The 16,160-nt window shown below is 47.0% G+C and overlaps 2 protein-coding genes across 14 annotated transcripts in view; both read right to left on the reverse strand.

The window, feature by feature from the left end:
* Window positions 1-1,731, reverse strand: part of EPS15L1 (epidermal growth factor receptor pathway substrate 15 like 1) — a 101,028-nt gene extending 99,297 nt beyond the window's left edge. For all 10 annotated transcript variants that reach the window (XM_082456211.1, XM_082456208.1, XM_082456231.1 and 7 more), the window contains exon 1: window positions 1,636-1,731. In XM_082456211.1, coding sequence (XP_082312337.1) covers window positions 1,636-1,668 — 33 coding nt within the window. In that variant the 5' untranslated portion in view covers window positions 1,669-1,731. The remainder of the gene's footprint in view (window positions 1-1,635) is intronic.
* A 4,777-nt stretch (window positions 1,732-6,508) lies between these two features.
* Window positions 6,509-16,160, reverse strand: part of CALR3 (calreticulin 3) — a 31,169-nt gene continuing 21,517 nt past the window's right edge. For all 4 annotated transcript variants that reach the window (XM_082456303.1, XM_082456302.1, XM_082456305.1 and 1 more), the window contains 5 exons: window positions 15,054-15,242; window positions 11,920-12,027; window positions 11,710-11,841; window positions 10,927-11,019; window positions 6,509-6,980 (listed from right to left, as the gene is read on the reverse strand). In XM_082456303.1, coding sequence (XP_082312429.1) covers window positions 6,837-6,980; window positions 10,927-11,019; window positions 11,710-11,841; window positions 11,920-12,027; window positions 15,054-15,242 — 666 coding nt within the window. In that variant the 3' untranslated portion in view covers window positions 6,509-6,836. The remainder of the gene's footprint in view (window positions 6,981-10,926; window positions 11,020-11,709; window positions 11,842-11,919; window positions 12,028-15,053; window positions 15,243-16,160) is intronic.

Consider the following 16,160-nt stretch of genomic DNA (forward strand, 5'->3'; position numbering starts at 1 on the left):
GTAGCCCCCGCTCGCGACAACTAGAGAAAGCCCACGCGCAGCAACGAAGACCAAACGCAGCCAAAAAAAAAAATTAAAGAAAGAAATTTTTTTAAAAAGTTCAAATTAAGGCAGGTGCCGAAACTGGATAGGAAGTTTTAAAAACCAGGGGCGCTTCCTCATTATATGAGCCTAAGCCTGTTTCACCCCCCCCACCATACCCTAAAAGGTAGCAACTGGCTATCAATAATAATACCCAACATCTGTAAGGCACTTAATAGTTTACAGAGCACTTTCATATCTGTTAATTAATAACCACCGGTCTCTAATGCTTTTAATTTAGTGACAGTGTTACAAATTGGCTAGTTCTGGCAATATTTAGCAAGTATGCACTCTCTCCTTGGATCAGCTGACCAGTCATGTCAACCTGCCTAACAGCTCTCCTGGGGTTTGGCATTCTCACAGCTGTAATCTCTATTTCCAAATGTCCAAATCTGCCAGAGAATTAAATAATGGTTATAATTACAGGATCACTGAGTGAGTCCGATGTGCCAAGCACTGTTCTAAGTGCTTTACATGCTTAATCTTCAGCTAATCCCAATACTTTTTTTTATATTCCCATTTTCCAAATGAGGTGGCTGAGGCATAGAGAGGCTAAAGAGCTTCGTCCAAGGACAGTCAGAGAAGTAAGCCTTGGAGCCAAGATCTGAACACAAGATGATGTGACCCTGTGTCCTCACTCTCAATCCCAATGCTGTGCTAGATAATTCTGGCAAAGTGCGTATAATACGGTGCTTGGTACAACACAGATATTCAGCAAATAAAGGCAGCTGTTATTAGCAGGACATAGGTAGTTTCTAGTTCCCACGAGAGTGTCACCTCCAGGAGAGCAGCGACCTTGTTGGTCTGGGTGACTGCTGCGCTCCCAGCACCTGGCCCGACGCACATTTGACGGATGGATAAATGAATGAACGTCCCTCCCAGAAGGCAGGGTTGCCTGCGCATGTCTCTTTTTTGCACGTCTGTGTCGCGCCACTGATACTGCCCCTTAGTAAGAGCATCTGGCTGATCTGAGGGCACCGCAAGGCGCCCGGAGACTTGCGACCCCCCTCCCTTTCACGGCGCAAGGGTGGCGGAAGCAGCTCCCAGTGGAAGAAGAGTTCGGGATCGCACTGCTGGCAGGTCCTGGCTCCGGCGGGGCTCTGCCCTCCGCCGCGGCGGGGACACTGCCGCCCCGGCGTTGGGACCCGGCAGGAGACAAAGACCCGCGAGGCTGCCGCACCCGCAAAAATGCTTGCTCCCCTGGCCCACCTCCCCGGGAGGCAGCCCAATGCTACCGTGCATCACCCGGCCTGGAAGCTGCGGAGAAGGCCGGGCCCCGGGTGGAGCAGACACGCGCTGCGGCCCCGCCTGCGGGGTCGCCGCCCGCAGAGGGTCGCTCTGGTGCGGGAGGCCGAGGGCCGGACCGGCCTGTCACCTTCAGGACCACCCGCCCGCCCTCCGCCGGGGCCCCTCAGCGCAAGCCTCCGCCGCCCAGCTGGGCCTCCTCGCGCTTAGGCCTTCCCGCAGCGTCCGCCTCGCGCCCCGCACGGGCGGCGCCGCAGCTCCCGCCGCCACCCCCCGCCGCCACCCCCCGCCCGCCTGGCCAGCCCGTACCTGCTGTGAGAGGGGGATGAGCGGGGCCGCCATCTTCCCGCGGACTCGGGCTCCGAGCGCCGGGGGGAACGGGGCGGGGTCGCGCGTGCGCACTGGTGCGAGGGGCGGTGCGCGCGCAGCCCGGCCCGGGAGAGGGCGGGGCCGAAGCAGGGCCGCGCATGCTCAGCGGAGCCTGAAGGGGAGGGGGTTGAGGGCGGGGCCGCGCGCGCCTAGCCCCAGCCGGAGGGGGCGGGGGGCCGGGACTTTTCCAGAGTGCCACCGGCGCTCCCTCACCACCTCCTTCTCAGTTCCTCGGCTCGTCTGCCAAGGTTCCTTACCCCTCCGGGTCCTAGCCGATGATGGGCCGTCTTCTAGGGATGCTCTTCACATTGCCGTGCGCCTGGCAAAAGCACTATGGAGAGGCCGTCGCCCACCTGGCAGAGGGTCGGGACCCTCACCCTGCCCAACAAGGCGCCCTGTTCCTAGGATAGCTGTGTGTGTGTGTGGCCACTTTCTTGCTGTGTGATCTTGGCAAGTCATTTAAGTAGGCTCTCTGCGCCCCCAACCCCCTCTTCTGAAAAGAGGGAATGGTAATAATATGTGTTTGCTATTGTTCCACCTCTGTGCCTCACGCTGCGCCCCGCACAGAGCAGGCACCTGGTGTTTGCTGGAGGACCATTATGGAGGCGCATTTATTTGTTTAGACATGTTTTGCCTTCTTTTTACTATAGACACCCACTCATCTGTGGCCGGTTTCCACTAAAAGGATGAGGAAGGAAGGTCCTGCTGAGTAGCTGACCACAGTGGCACAAGGTTTCTTCACGGGTCAGCTTCCCCTTGCTTGGTCTCCTGTGATAGTGGCACTTCTCAGGCAGACAAGCTGGAAGGCTGTGCGATCTTGGGGTAGTGAGGGCACAGCTGCCTGTCCACCTCCTCCCCTCTGGAGTCTCACAGCTGCTTGCTCCAGTGTCTTCAGCGACTTGACATACCTCGTGCCCTTCAAATGAGCACAGTGTGCTTTGTGATTCATTCAACAACCATTCACCATCAGATGCTCATTGAGTACAGGTGCTCCATTTGTGGGCCAGGCAGACACACACTCTACACAAACAGGTCTCACCCTGGAGCTACCCAGACTTGTTAAGTAGACTAGGTTTCCAGATTCTGGTTTCCAGATCTGGGTGCGGCCTGAGATTTTTGCATTTCTAGCAAATCCCCAGGAGGTGCTGAGGCTGCTGGTCCCCAGGCCCCCCATTGTGAGAACCACAGGTCTAGAGGAAGGAAACAGACATGAAAAAATCACATGAGGAGGGACTTTCCTGGTGGCGCAGTGGTTAAGAATCATCCTGCCAATGCAGGGGACATGGGTTCGAGCCCTGGTCCGGGAAAGATCCCACATGCCGTGGAGCAACTAAGCCGTGTGCCACAACTACTGAGCCTGCGTGCCACAACTACTGAAGCCCGCGTGCCTAGAGCCCATGCTCTGCAACAAGAGAAGCCACTGCAGTGAGAGGCTGGCGCACCGCAACAGAGTAGCCCCCGCTCGCCACAACTAGAGAAAGCCTATGCGCAGCAACGAAGACCCAACGCAGCCAAAAAAATAATTAATTGATTTTAAAAAATCACATGAGGAAATAGATAACGAGTGATAAGTGCTACACAGTAGTCCAATGGTGTGACACTTGAAGGTTGAGCCTGACTGTAGCGACGGTGGGGCCTCGGAATCATCACAAGCAGAAGAAGCTGAGGAGCGGAGAGGCACTTTGAGACTGAGGCTCTGGAACTCAGACAGCAAGACAGAGGGTCTTGAAATGAGGCTGGATTACATACGGTCTGATTGAAGAGCCCCGTGTGAAGAGCAATAAAATAAGACCACTGGTGATCCAGCATCGTCTTGAGACCACCTTGCTCTCCGAGCTCCAAGTTTTCAGCCTCATGGTGCTCCTTCGCTCCTCAGTTCCCTGTGCAAAGAGAAATGAGAGGCCACCAGAGGGTTGTTTTTTTTTTAAGATTTTTTTTTTTTTTTTTTTTTGGCCACACCGTGCGGCATGCAGGATCTTAGTTCCCCAGCCAGGGATTGAACCCAGGGCCCCTGCATTGGGAGAGCAGAGTCTTAACCACGGGTCCACCAGGGAAGTCCCTCACCAGAGGGTTTTGAACATGAACAGCTGCTCTGAACAGCAGCTCTGGATAAGGTAGGCAAAGTGGATGGAGAGGGGATGGATGGAAGCAAGTGGGACAGCTGGAAAGATGCAGCGGTGGTCCTGGTGGGGGTGATGGAGGCTTTTAGCTGCCTTGGGTGCTTTATCGGTCCATGTTCCATAAGGAGAAGAGAAGTCATCCTAGATATTTCAAACAGAGGACAATTTGTAACAGGAGACTGAGTGCAAAAGCATTGGAAAAACAGAGGAGAAATGCAAGGTTACCTAAGATTAGTAACAGTAGGTAGCTGCTAGCCTCTTTAGGACTAAAAGTCAAAAGGAAAGGGTGTTACCCCAAACCCACAACCACTGGGCCCTGAGCAGGAACCCAGATACCGGTCCTCACCGGCCACCACTGTTTCTGCCATTGTTGCTAAAGTCACCACTATTGTCCCCATTGCCTAAGGTGCCAGCAGGAGCCTGGAAAAAATGGCTTCTCCTCTTCGCCCGTCTTCTGATATCCTTCTCACAGAACGTGATGGGGCACTAACGGGCAAGGTTGTCCGGGAAAATTGTGCAGGCTTCCAGCCTCGCTGTCGAGAGTCTACAGGGGCAACAAAAACCACAGAGACTATCCTGTCTTGACTGGAACCAGAGGCTCAATGGTGAGAGTCCCACCTGGCCAGCAGCAGAGTGGCCTGGAACTCCCTCTACTACTGTGCCGCCACCCTGGGCAGTAACCAGCCGTCCTGGGGCCTCTCTGACCAGAGTCTAAAGCTGCATCGTCCAACACAGTGGCCTCTCGCCACATATGGCAATGTAAGTTTAAATTTAAATCAATTACAATTCTGTAAGGGAGAATCTGTTCCATGCCCCTTTCCAAGCTTCTGGTAGCCTCCAGTGTTTCTTGGCTTGAAGATGGTGTCACCCTGGATCTTTACATGGTCTTCCCTCTGCACATGTCTGTCTCTGTTTCCAAATTTCCCACTTATAAGGATACCAGTCCTATCGGATTAGGACCCACCTTAATGATGTCATTATCACTTGATTACGTCTGTAAAGACTTTATTTCTCATTTTGAAATGTATAGAAATATCAAATCACTACGTTGTGGAACAGGAACTAACATAGTGTTGTAGATCAATTATACTTCAAAAAGAAACAAACTCATAGAAAAAGAGATCAGATTTGTCGTTACCAGAGGCAGGAGGTGGGAGTGGGGGGGAATTGGATGAAGGCAGTCAAAAGGTACAAACTTCCAGTTATAAGATAAATAAGTACTAGGGATATAATGTACAACATGATAAATAGAATTAAGACTGCTGTATGTTATAATGAAAATTGTTGGGAGTAAATCCTAAGAGTTCTCAGTACAAGGAAAACATATATTCTTTCTATGTCTTTAATTTTGTGTCTATATAAGATGATGGATGGTCACTAAACTTATTGTCATCAGTTCATGATGTATGTAAGTCAAATCATTATGCTGTACACCTTAAACTTATACAGTGCTGTATGTCAATTATATATCAATAAAACTGGAAGAAAAAATAATAAATGTTACAATAAAATAAGATTAAAAATTCATTCCTCCATAGAAGGCACAACACCAAGAGTGAACCCTAATGCACAGTACAGACTCTGGGTGATAATGATGTGTCCGTGTGACACATCAACCAATTGTGACAAACATACCACCGTGGTGTGGGATGTCATTGGTAAGGGAGGGTGTGAGGGTGTGAGGATAGACAGTATATGGGAACTCTCTCTACTTTCTGCTCAGTTTTGCTGGGAATCTAAAACTGCTCTAGAAAATGAAGTTTATTAATTAAAAATAAAATTCATTCCTCAGTCCCACCAGTCACATTTCAAGGCCTCACATGTGGCCAGTGGCTACTGTATTGCCAGCGCAGATGAGGAAAGTTCTCCAGGGCAGCGCTGCTGCGGAAGATGAGTTCTGCAGGGTCTGAGCTGGTCTGACCCATTTTGTACAATTGTTTCCAGCATTTTCTCTCGAGGTCTAGCACTGCTTCTTCCCTCATTAACTTCTCCCCTTGTTCAGAGGTTTAAAAGGTGGGCAGTGTTTGAATCCCACCCCTGCACTTCCAGGGAGTGAGTCTTTAGCTTCTGAGACTGATAACCCCCAATAAACTGGGAAGACCAATGTGACTGTCAGCTGAAAAAGTTGAAGGACCTTGAAAAAGTTCAAGGTCGAAGGTCTGCCAACTTCAACGAAAGCCGGAACAAAATTTGCCAGACCTTCACTTCCTGGCCAGACTTTTCACACTGATCATCTATCAATACATTCTATATAATTTCTGATTTTATTTGGCTTATTCGTAACATGGTGTCCTAAATTTGATTATTTCCAACACAAATTTCTGCGTGAAAACAGAGCTCGTCAAAACAGAAGCCTGCTATGTGTGGCTTTTTTTTTTTTTAAGCAAGTCATTTAAGGAAAAAAATTTAGCTGTGAAGTAATCACTATTTTCACTTGAGAGAATGAATTTCATTCCTCTGTCTTACAAAGAACTAATGGCCATGGAAGTGGGTCACAGAGTGGGGGAAAAAGCTCCTTTATGGAATGTTAAACATCTGTGCACAAGGCCTGGGTTCTCCAGAATAACCAGCGTGCAAATGAGGCACGCAAAACCTTTCCGCACCAACGATGCTGCATAAAGATTCCATACTGGGAAAGTTTCACATAAGCTATTAGTAATTTACAACCCAAAGAAATAAAGCGTCATTTCTCCTTTTTCAAGGTAAGTTTTACCACCTTTTATTTATAAAACATTTTGGGGATTAAGAAAAGAGCGTTGTGTTTTTGGCCAGACTCTCACTGACCTCAGGCTTCCTCCAGCACTTGGGTTTGTCCCAAGGAAACGTCTCTGGGTACCTGGGGTCGGGAAGGAGGGGGTGGAAAGTGCTCGGGGAAAACCAGACCAATCCCACCGAGAAGCATGGGAACACTTTTCAAAGAAAATTAGACAAATGGCCACGTATGTATACATTTGAGCTTTTAAATGTTGATTAAAGTGGAAACAAGGTTTTACCAGTCATCTTTATCTGGGGTGGGGATGACTAAAGTTCATTCCTCTTGTGGAATCCTTTGAAGATATTTTCTCTCCCACCAAACCTGCCCATCATCTGCTCGTCCTCATCTTCCTCTCGGGCCTTCTTCACTTCTTCCTTGGCCTGTATGGCATCCATCTCCCTTTCTGGGCCCTGGAGAAAGAAACAAAGACCCCGGCGGCTGGGGATTATGCTCCTGTGGGCTGATTGGGTGTCAGCATGCAGCTTGCCCCTGCCTTCTGGAAGCCTCCACACCAGCTGGGGGTCGGCTGAAAAAGAGCCCCCCAGTAATCAGGTCCCAATTCCTGGAACCTGTAAATGTAACCTTATACGTATGGGGAAAGTGTCTTTGCAGATGTGATTAAATTAAGCATGTTGAGAGAGGAAATTCTACTGGATTATCAGGTGGACGCTAAATTCTATCATAATGTTCTCATAAGAGAGGGGCAGAGGGAGATTTGACACAAACAGAGACAGAAGAGGAGAAGGCCACGTGAAGATGGGGGCAAAGATTAGAAGGATGCAGCCACAAACCAAGGAGCACCAGGAACCATCAGCAGCTGCAAGAGGCGAAGTAAGGGTTCTCCCCTAGAGCCTTTGGAGGGAGCAAGGCCCTGCTGATGCCTTGATTTCAGCCTATTGATACTGATTTTGGAATTCTGGCCTCCAGAATGGGAGAGAATACATTTGTGATGTTTTAAGCCAGCAAGTTTGTGGTGATTTGTTATGGCAGCCCCAGGAAATGAATACACCCTCCTTCTTCTATTCCCAGAGCACCTGGGCCGGTCCTTCAACCAGCTGACCAGTGAATGAGTAATGAGAAGAGGCCTCAGAGCCTGAATGAGCAATTCCAGACATGTGTGATTAAAAGAAGGGTTAGGATGAGTGAAGACACGTCAAGAAATTTCCCGTAGTCATTCCTGAAAAAAGAGTTTAGGAAGGCTTTGCAGCAGAAATCAGATTCAAGAAGAAATGGCTCGGGACGTCCCTAGTGGTCCAGTGGGTAAGACTCCGCGCTTCCAGTTCAGGGGGCCCAGGGTTCGATCCCTGGTCGGGGAATTAGATCCCACATGCATGCCGCAACTAAGAAGCCCGCCTGCCACAACTAAGACATGGCGCAGCCAAAATAAATAAATATTTTTTAAAAAAGGGAAACAGAAGAAAGGGCTCATGAGAAAATCACTTAGTGATAACCACCTTTCATCAGTGGAGGGGAAATTTCCCCCTGAAATGCCTTGAAATGTTCAAATTTTAAGCACCCGCTTTGCAGTTGGTCCCAGTGTGACGGACATGACATGGAAGATGCCTTATCAGTGAAAATAAGGGAATGAGGAGATTTCGATTAAAAGCAGGAAGATGGTTTGTGTATCACCCTTAATTTAAACTCACCAGCATGCAATTTAACAACCCAAAGTTTCTGGCTAAAACAGTGTGGAGGGTCCTCCAAGACCTTTCTCTCTAAGTCATGGCACTCCCAGAAGACACCGACCACTCTCTCCTTATGGGTGAGCCGCGCCACCATTTAGTTGTTGGTGCTTAACAACACGAGAAACAAAATGTTTATGCCCATTAAAAGCATACATTTTAGCGTCAATACTCTGGCTCCAAAGAGTTATAAATGAATTTGTACTGATGGAAGATATTTTATCTTCTTTATGTGAAGCCAGAGCTAAGTTTTTAAGTTGGTTTCTCAGGATAGGGAGCTCAAAATACACACTAAAAAAAAAAAAAAAAAATACAGGAGTGCTTCCACACTTGAGGGAATAGAAAGGCAAAACACAGAGGGGGCAAGGACATTTACAATACACTTATCTGACAAAGAACTTGACAGAATATATAAAGAACACCTACAACTAAATAAGAAAAGTTCAAATAACCCAACGTGAAAGTGGGCAAGCAACATAAACAGGCTGTATCAACCATATGTTTCTCTTGCTTTGACATCTGGGGCCTTGCTGACCCAGGAGGGATGGCCCCTCCCAGGGGGCCCATTCTTAGAGATAGTAAATGCCAAAAAGCACTCTTTTCATATGCAAACTACATTCAGAGCTCACATCCCTAACGACCTCCACTACTGGGCTCATATTCAGGGCTGATTTCTCCTTGCCTTAATTATCCCACAGCCAGGTACTAGACAACTAGTACCCCAGAGCCCACTGAAATTCTTAAAACTAGCCAATCCTAAGCCTGCTTATCCGGCCTCATCTGTTCCTTCCTGCAAAAAACCAAAACAAAGTTTTTTGCCCACATCTTCCACGCTCTCCCTCTGCCTCCTGACCAACCCTGGTGCTTCCCCATGTGGCCCTGAATGGCATGGCATGGCATGGCCCCTCCTCTGGGAATCTGTGAGTAAAATAAACTATCTTTTTGATGGAGGTCATCTCCTGATCTGCTGGCCTCACCACACCTGAATAATAACAAAACTTACATCTTAAAACACAGGTATTTCACAAAAAAGGATCTCCAAATGGCCACAAAAGCCATGAAACAGTACCCACCTTCATTCGTCATCAGGGAAATGCAAACAAAATCAGAGAGAGATACCACTACATACCTACAGAAACCCACAGTCCCCAGTGCTGGTGAGACTGGAGAGACTGCAAAACAGTGCAGCCCCTCTGGAAACAGGTTGGCAATTTCTCATAGAGTTAAAGATATACCATACAACTCAGCAACCCCCTCCTGGGTATTTACCCAAGAAAAATAAAAGCACATGTCCACACAAAAAAACTATACGCAAAATTGATAGCAACTTTGGTCATACTGTTAAAAATTGGAAACACCCCTGGGACCTCCCTGGTGGTACAGTGGTTAGGACTCCACTGCTGCCACTGCAGGGGGCATGGCTTCGATCCCTGGTCGGGGAACTAAGATTCCGCATGCCCCATGGTGCGGCCAAAAAAGAAAAAAAATTGGAAACAACCCAAATGTCCATCAGCTGGTGAGCAGATAAACTACTCAGTAATAAGAAGATACAAACAACTGAGTGAACCTCAGCAACATGGAGGAATCTTGGAGACGCTACGCTTGGTGTGAGAAGCAGGCTCAAAAAGACTCCATACTATATGATTCCATTTATATGACATTCTGGAAAAGGCAAAACTATAGGGACATAACCAACAAGGACCTACTGTATAGCACAGGGAACTATATTCACTATCTTGCAATAACCTATAATGGAAAAGAATCTGAAAAAGTATATATATATTCTGAATCTGAAAAAGAATATATATTTATAACTAAATCACTTTGCCGTACACCTGAAACGAACACAACGCTGTAAATCAACTATACTTCAAAAATACTATAAGGACGGATATCAGATCAGTGATTGCTGGAGTAGGGGAGGGCTTGGTTACAAGGAGACTTTTTGCGGTGGTGAAACTGTTCTACATCTTGATTTTTAGTGGTTGTTTCATAACTATATGTGTTTGTCAGAATTCATAGAACTGTACATTTCACAGTATGTCAATTATACTTCAATAAAACCGACTCATCAACAACAACTGACAGTAGTACCTAGCATGGCCAAAGATGCGACACAATTGAAATTCTCGACCATGCAGAAGGGAATGTAAACAGGATGACACACTGAAAACTGTTTGTGTAAGAACTGGTGACCCAGCCTGCCCACTCCTGGGCATGTGTCCATTGAAAGTCATGTACAGGAATGATGGGAACAGCTTTATCCACAGCTTTTCCCACAAACTGGAAGCATCCCAAAGCTGCATCCACAGAGAATGGATACGTACCTTCTGGAATATTCACAAAGGAAGAACAAGCTACTGCTGTATGCAAAAATATGAATGAACTTCGCAACACTACCTGAATGAATAAATAATGGGTAGCTACATTTACATAAATTTCAAAAGGAGTCAAATCCATCTACAGTGATGGAATAGTGGAACCACCATTCCTTTGGGGGTGGGTGCTGGCTGGGAGGGATTGCGAGGAGGTTCCTGGAGCTCTGGTGACGTTCTATGTCTTGATCTGGGTGGGGTGTTCATTAGTAAAAATTCATCAAGCCTTTTCCTATATGTGAGACTTAAGTGCAGAAATAACTGAATTATGAAAGAAAAGTTCATTGTGTTCATTGTACCTTGGTTTCACCCCAGGTGGCTTTGCCAAAATTCTCAGCGTACTCTTCATCATCTGTGATCAGGAAGTTATCGAAGATGGTTCCGGATCTCACCTGTGGATGAACATAAGGCCTCCGTTACTGATGTGAAAAATGAAACTTTCCACAGAATAAACAGTTGTAATTTGCTCAGTACTGTAACAGTGATTAGCTGTCAATAGTAGGACATGCAGATACCCTTTTCTAGAATATCTGTTCCCTCCAGGGCACTGGTTCTCAAACTTGGATGCATATGGGGACCACCAAGAACATTTGCAAAACTCCTGATGCCTGGTCTCACCCCCAGGGATGCTGATTTAGCTGGTCTGGGGTACCACCGGGGCACTGAGACTTTCAAGAACTCCCCAGTGACTTGAGCATTCAGCGATGTTTGAGAAACGATGCTCGAGAACCTTCCTGTGCAAAGTGTGAGCCGTGGATGGGCAACATGAGCACCGCCAGGGAGCTTGCTGGGGATGCAGAATCTCAGGCTCCACCCTGGACATGCTACATCTGAATCTTCAGTCTTATCCTAAAGCTGACAGGCACCACAAGGTCAGCTCCAGGCCAATTCCCAGGGAGCAGGAAGGCAGACAAGAAGTACCCAGGGCAGGAAGCATGTCCATTTTGTCTACGACTGTATGTCTTGGGTCCAGGTAGGGGTGCCGGGCACGCAATAGGAGCTCAAATACTAGCTATGTGAATTAAGGAGTTTAGGCTGAAGTCCAGAGTTATTAAACTAAAGCGAATTTAAAACCAAGTGACCTGCCAAAGCTCCAGTCCGATGGCACCGATGTTCTCAAATTCTGAGAGGTCATATTCCGTCAAATAGTTGGTGTTTTTCATCTTCTGATGGAGCCAAACATCTCTGTCTATGCCCTCTGGTCTCAGGCCATCCTGCAACAACAAGCCGTATGTGGTCGGCCCCGGGGACGTGGGTGGGGAGGGGGCTGGGGGGAAGGAGGTGCCACGCACTTGGTGTGGAGGCTTCTGCAGCATCGGCGCCTGCCGGTCCCCGTCCAGTTCGCTGTTCCAGTCGCTCGGCGTGCTGGCACTGGCATCCAGAAAGTGCTTCTTCCAGGCCTTAGAATATGTGTAGGGGGAAAAAACTTAGATTCTCAGATTTGAGAAAGGAAATTCTTAACTCCCAAGAGGCAGGGGCAGACCTGTGACCCTGGTTGCACTTTTCCCCGTGTCCTCCTCCATTCGATGGTCGAAGGGCTAAGTGCTGGGGTTCCCTCCCTCACCGGGGGCTTCAGGACCACACACTGCCTGCTTTTTCTCCCCAACTGCACCTATGATGACAGCACTCTTCCCATGCTGTTGAGAGGAACGGTGCTGTGGAAAACTCGAAATAGTGGCCAAAGTTAAAATGATGGGGCAAAGAGTGATGTTGGGAAGACGGGCCACATTTACTGCTGATTAGGTTAAGTCTGTCCTTCTACATCATGGTCATATATGGACTGTTCCAGAGAGAGGCTGGACAACTAAGGAATGTTCCAAGATTTACCTGAGGACTGCTGGGTAGCAGGAGAAAAGCAGTTGTATTATTCAGCCCTTATATATATACTCACACTATACACATATATATAAAACACAGGGGACTTCCCTGGTGATCCAGTGGTAAAGAATCCGCCTTACAATGCAGGGGACGCGGGTTTGATCCCTGGTCAGGGAACTAAGATCCCACATGCCACAGGGCAACTAAGTCCGCGTGCCACAACTACTGAGCTTGCGTGCCTCAACTGGAGCCCACGTGCTGCAACCTACAGAGCCCATGTGCTCTGGAACCTGAGCCCCACAACTAGAGAGAAGCCCACGCGCCACAACTAAGACCCGATGAAGCAAAAATAAATAAATAAGATAAATAAATAAATAAATAAATAATAAATCTTAAAAAATAAAACACAGGTATACATATACACATACATATATACACACATACACACACATACACATTTCTACACATGCATATATACACATATCTATGTGAAGGTGACTTAATAGGTGTTGAATAAATTTTTTTTTCTGGTTTTTTTAATGGAGCTTTCTTTCTTTCTTTCCTTTTTCTTTCTTTCTTCCTTTCTTTCTTTATGGCCCCACCACACGGCTTGTGGGATTTTAGTTCCCCGACCAGGGATCCAACCCATGCCCCCTGCAGTGGAAGCAGTGGAGTCCTAACCATTGGACCGCCAGGGAATTCCCAAATAAATATTTGTTGAATAAATGAATGGATGATAAAAATTTGCTCTGGATTAATAATATTCAGATAAACACATCAAAGCATAAAAGTGGTGTACAATGATGTTTTCTCTTTCAGAATAACTGAGAAATAGTAAAAGTGTTGCACTGAGACTGTGGCTTTTCCACGTTACTCTAGAACTTCTCAATGATGGCACATGGGAGTTAATCGTCTCTCCTACTGCTCTTTGCCCCGACCCCAACCGGCAACAGATGAGCCAGTCTCGTGTTGGGATCCAGGAAATGATTACAACTCAGTCAGTAGCCGACTCTTTATAATGAGGGTTATCAAATGGTAACACCATAAAGAACCACACTGTTTAGGAGATCACACAGAACTGAACATATGGACAGAACGCGGCCAGTTTGGAAACGAGCTTTCTGAAAGGATGATTTGGCTCCTCTGGGGACCTGCCTCATGTACACTCGGCACCAAGGCACACCTGCACTGCTAGGATGGCATCCTTGTAGCCCAGAGGCAGCCAGGATTTCAGTCCTAAGACCCGTATCTCCTGAGCCTGGGAGCCTCAGCGTCAGTTTCTTTGCCATTCTGTACCTTGTTTAAAGTAAGTGCTCTTTCCAGGTGAAAAACTACTTTTTTTACTTTGGTTTGAAGGTAAGAAAGGGAGAGTAAAACTTCCCGCCTTTTTTCTTTTTCTTGAGAAATGATGGGGAAGCCTTACATGATTGGGATTTTACTCTAATCTGAAGACATTCTCATTGATTGGACACATGGATTCCAAATTCATGGAAGTTTACTTTTGATCATCTATGAAAAAAAAGGGTTGCCAAATAATTAAAGTCTAAACAAGATGCTATTTTAATTTCATAATTACATTCCATCTATGATGAAGTATTTGACTATTAGACAGCAATGCCACTAGTATTTTAAGTTGCCAGAAATTAATTGTAAACATCAGTTACAGTACTCTCAGTTATGGCAAAGACAATTGTCTTAAGATAAATAGCTTACATTTTGGCATAATGTTTGATGTACAAAAAAAAATGTTACAACGATGACTAACGTAAATCGGAAAAAAAAAAGTACCTTAATAGCAGGTTGAGTTCCCCAAAAGATTTCTCAACGTCCTAAGTCTCAGAATCTGGGAATGTGACCTTATTAGGAAAAAAGGGTCTTTGCAGATGTAATTAAGGTAAGGATCTCTAGACAGTTCATTCTATAATTCTGGATTACCCAGGTAGGCCCTAAATCCAATGACAAATGTCCTTATAAGAGATAGAAGAGACACAAGAAGAAGAGAAGGCTATGTGGAAAAAGAGGCAGAGATCAGAGTGATGTGTCTACCAGCCAAGGAACGCTGGGAGTCACCAAAAGCTGGAAGAAGCGAAGAAGGATTCTCCCCTTGACCCTTCAGATGGAGTGTGCGGCCCTGCTGATTTCTGACTTCTGGCTTCAAGAAGAACTGAAAGAATACATCTCTGTTGTTTCAAGCCCCCAGTTTGCGGTCCTTTTTATGGCAGCCCTAGGAAACTAATATATACCTGTTACGATAATTGGTTCTTGGTTGTCAGTCACAAGTATGATGCTCAAAAATACTTATGCTCAAATGCAGAATAACAAGAAAATCATTTTTATAAAGGTTGCTGATACATTTTCCTTTAAAAAAAAAAACATTGGTTACGAAAACAAACCCTACTTGCTTTCATCTCAGATATTTTAACTCTTTCACAATACCTTGAAGTGTGCAGCTGTGTGGCTGGTCTCAGCATATATGCTCTGAGGAGGGCACTTTGATTGCTGTAATGCTGTCATCATGATTCCCAGCCATGCAGCAATTGTACGGTACTTGGGTACTTACGAACTACACTTGTACACTTTCTAGCAGCTGTGCGGGGAAACTCCACACCTGGGATTTGCCCTCTGCAGCCTGGTCCCAGTCCTCAGACTCTGCTGAAGCCTTCTCCATTTTCTTCAGTGATGTGAGCTGCCAGTCATACTCTATGCTGCCAGATTCAATCGACTGACCATCAATTTTTACTTCGTAAGTGAGGTCTGGTCTTAAAATCAGAGTGTAGAGGTGTGTGAAGCCATCAACCTGAATGTTTTGGGGGAGAAAAGGAAAAGAATGAGACCCTTGACGTTTCAAGGCAGGTCTAGATATGCAGCGTAAGTTGTCATGGGTCAAAGCCTTGTTGTAAACAGCAAGCAGAGACGTTCTAGAAATAGGGGCTGACTTGACAATGAAAGGGTGTCCTACAGAAGACTCACCCCTTCGTAGAATACTTCCTCACTACTGGCAGCCCTCTCTTGAGTGGCTGATTCCCTTTTTGTGCAAAGACAATGGCTTTCACCTATAATCCCCCAGGCAGTTATGATGGGGTGATTGGTGTAAACCGAGGGACCAGTGCGTTGCTGGACTTATGAAAAGTTACATGCAAAACAACTTCCGGCTCTGCATTCTGAAAGACACCAAATGAAGCCCACTTTATTTCTCGACACAAGGGAGAATTTTTAACTCTCTGAGTTGTCCGACAATTTAAGCTTGGGGAGGGCAGGCCTGGTGTGCCTTTTGGTCATGGTTAAAGCCCCAGGCTGGACACAAGGAAAGCATTTAACATTCAGTAAAGGAGGGCTGGGGACTTCCCTGGCGGTCCAGTGGTTAAGACTCCACGCTTCCACTGCAGGGGGCACGGGTTGGATCCCTGGTTGGGGAACTAAGATCCCGCATGCCACACAGCGTGGCCAAAAATAAATAAATAAATAAATAATAAAATAAAGGGGGGCTGGAGGGTGGATGGGAGGGGGTCTGGGGAGGCTGGGGGTACCCAGGACGTATCTGACTGTCAGCAGTGGAGGGGACCCCTGAACCGTACCCCAACAGCAGCAGCAGCACTGGGGGAACAAGGGCAATGCCCGTTCCCAGGTCAGCCCCGAACCGCTGCATCAGAGCCTCGTGGACCCTCTGGCCACTTTCATAGGCCCTCCAGGGTCTCTGACGCTGCTCAAGTTTGGG

This window comes from Balaenoptera physalus (assembly GCF_965194825.1).
Source record: "Balaenoptera physalus genome assembly, chromosome: 3".
NCBI lineage: Eukaryota > Metazoa > Chordata > Mammalia > Artiodactyla > Balaenopteridae > Balaenoptera > Balaenoptera physalus.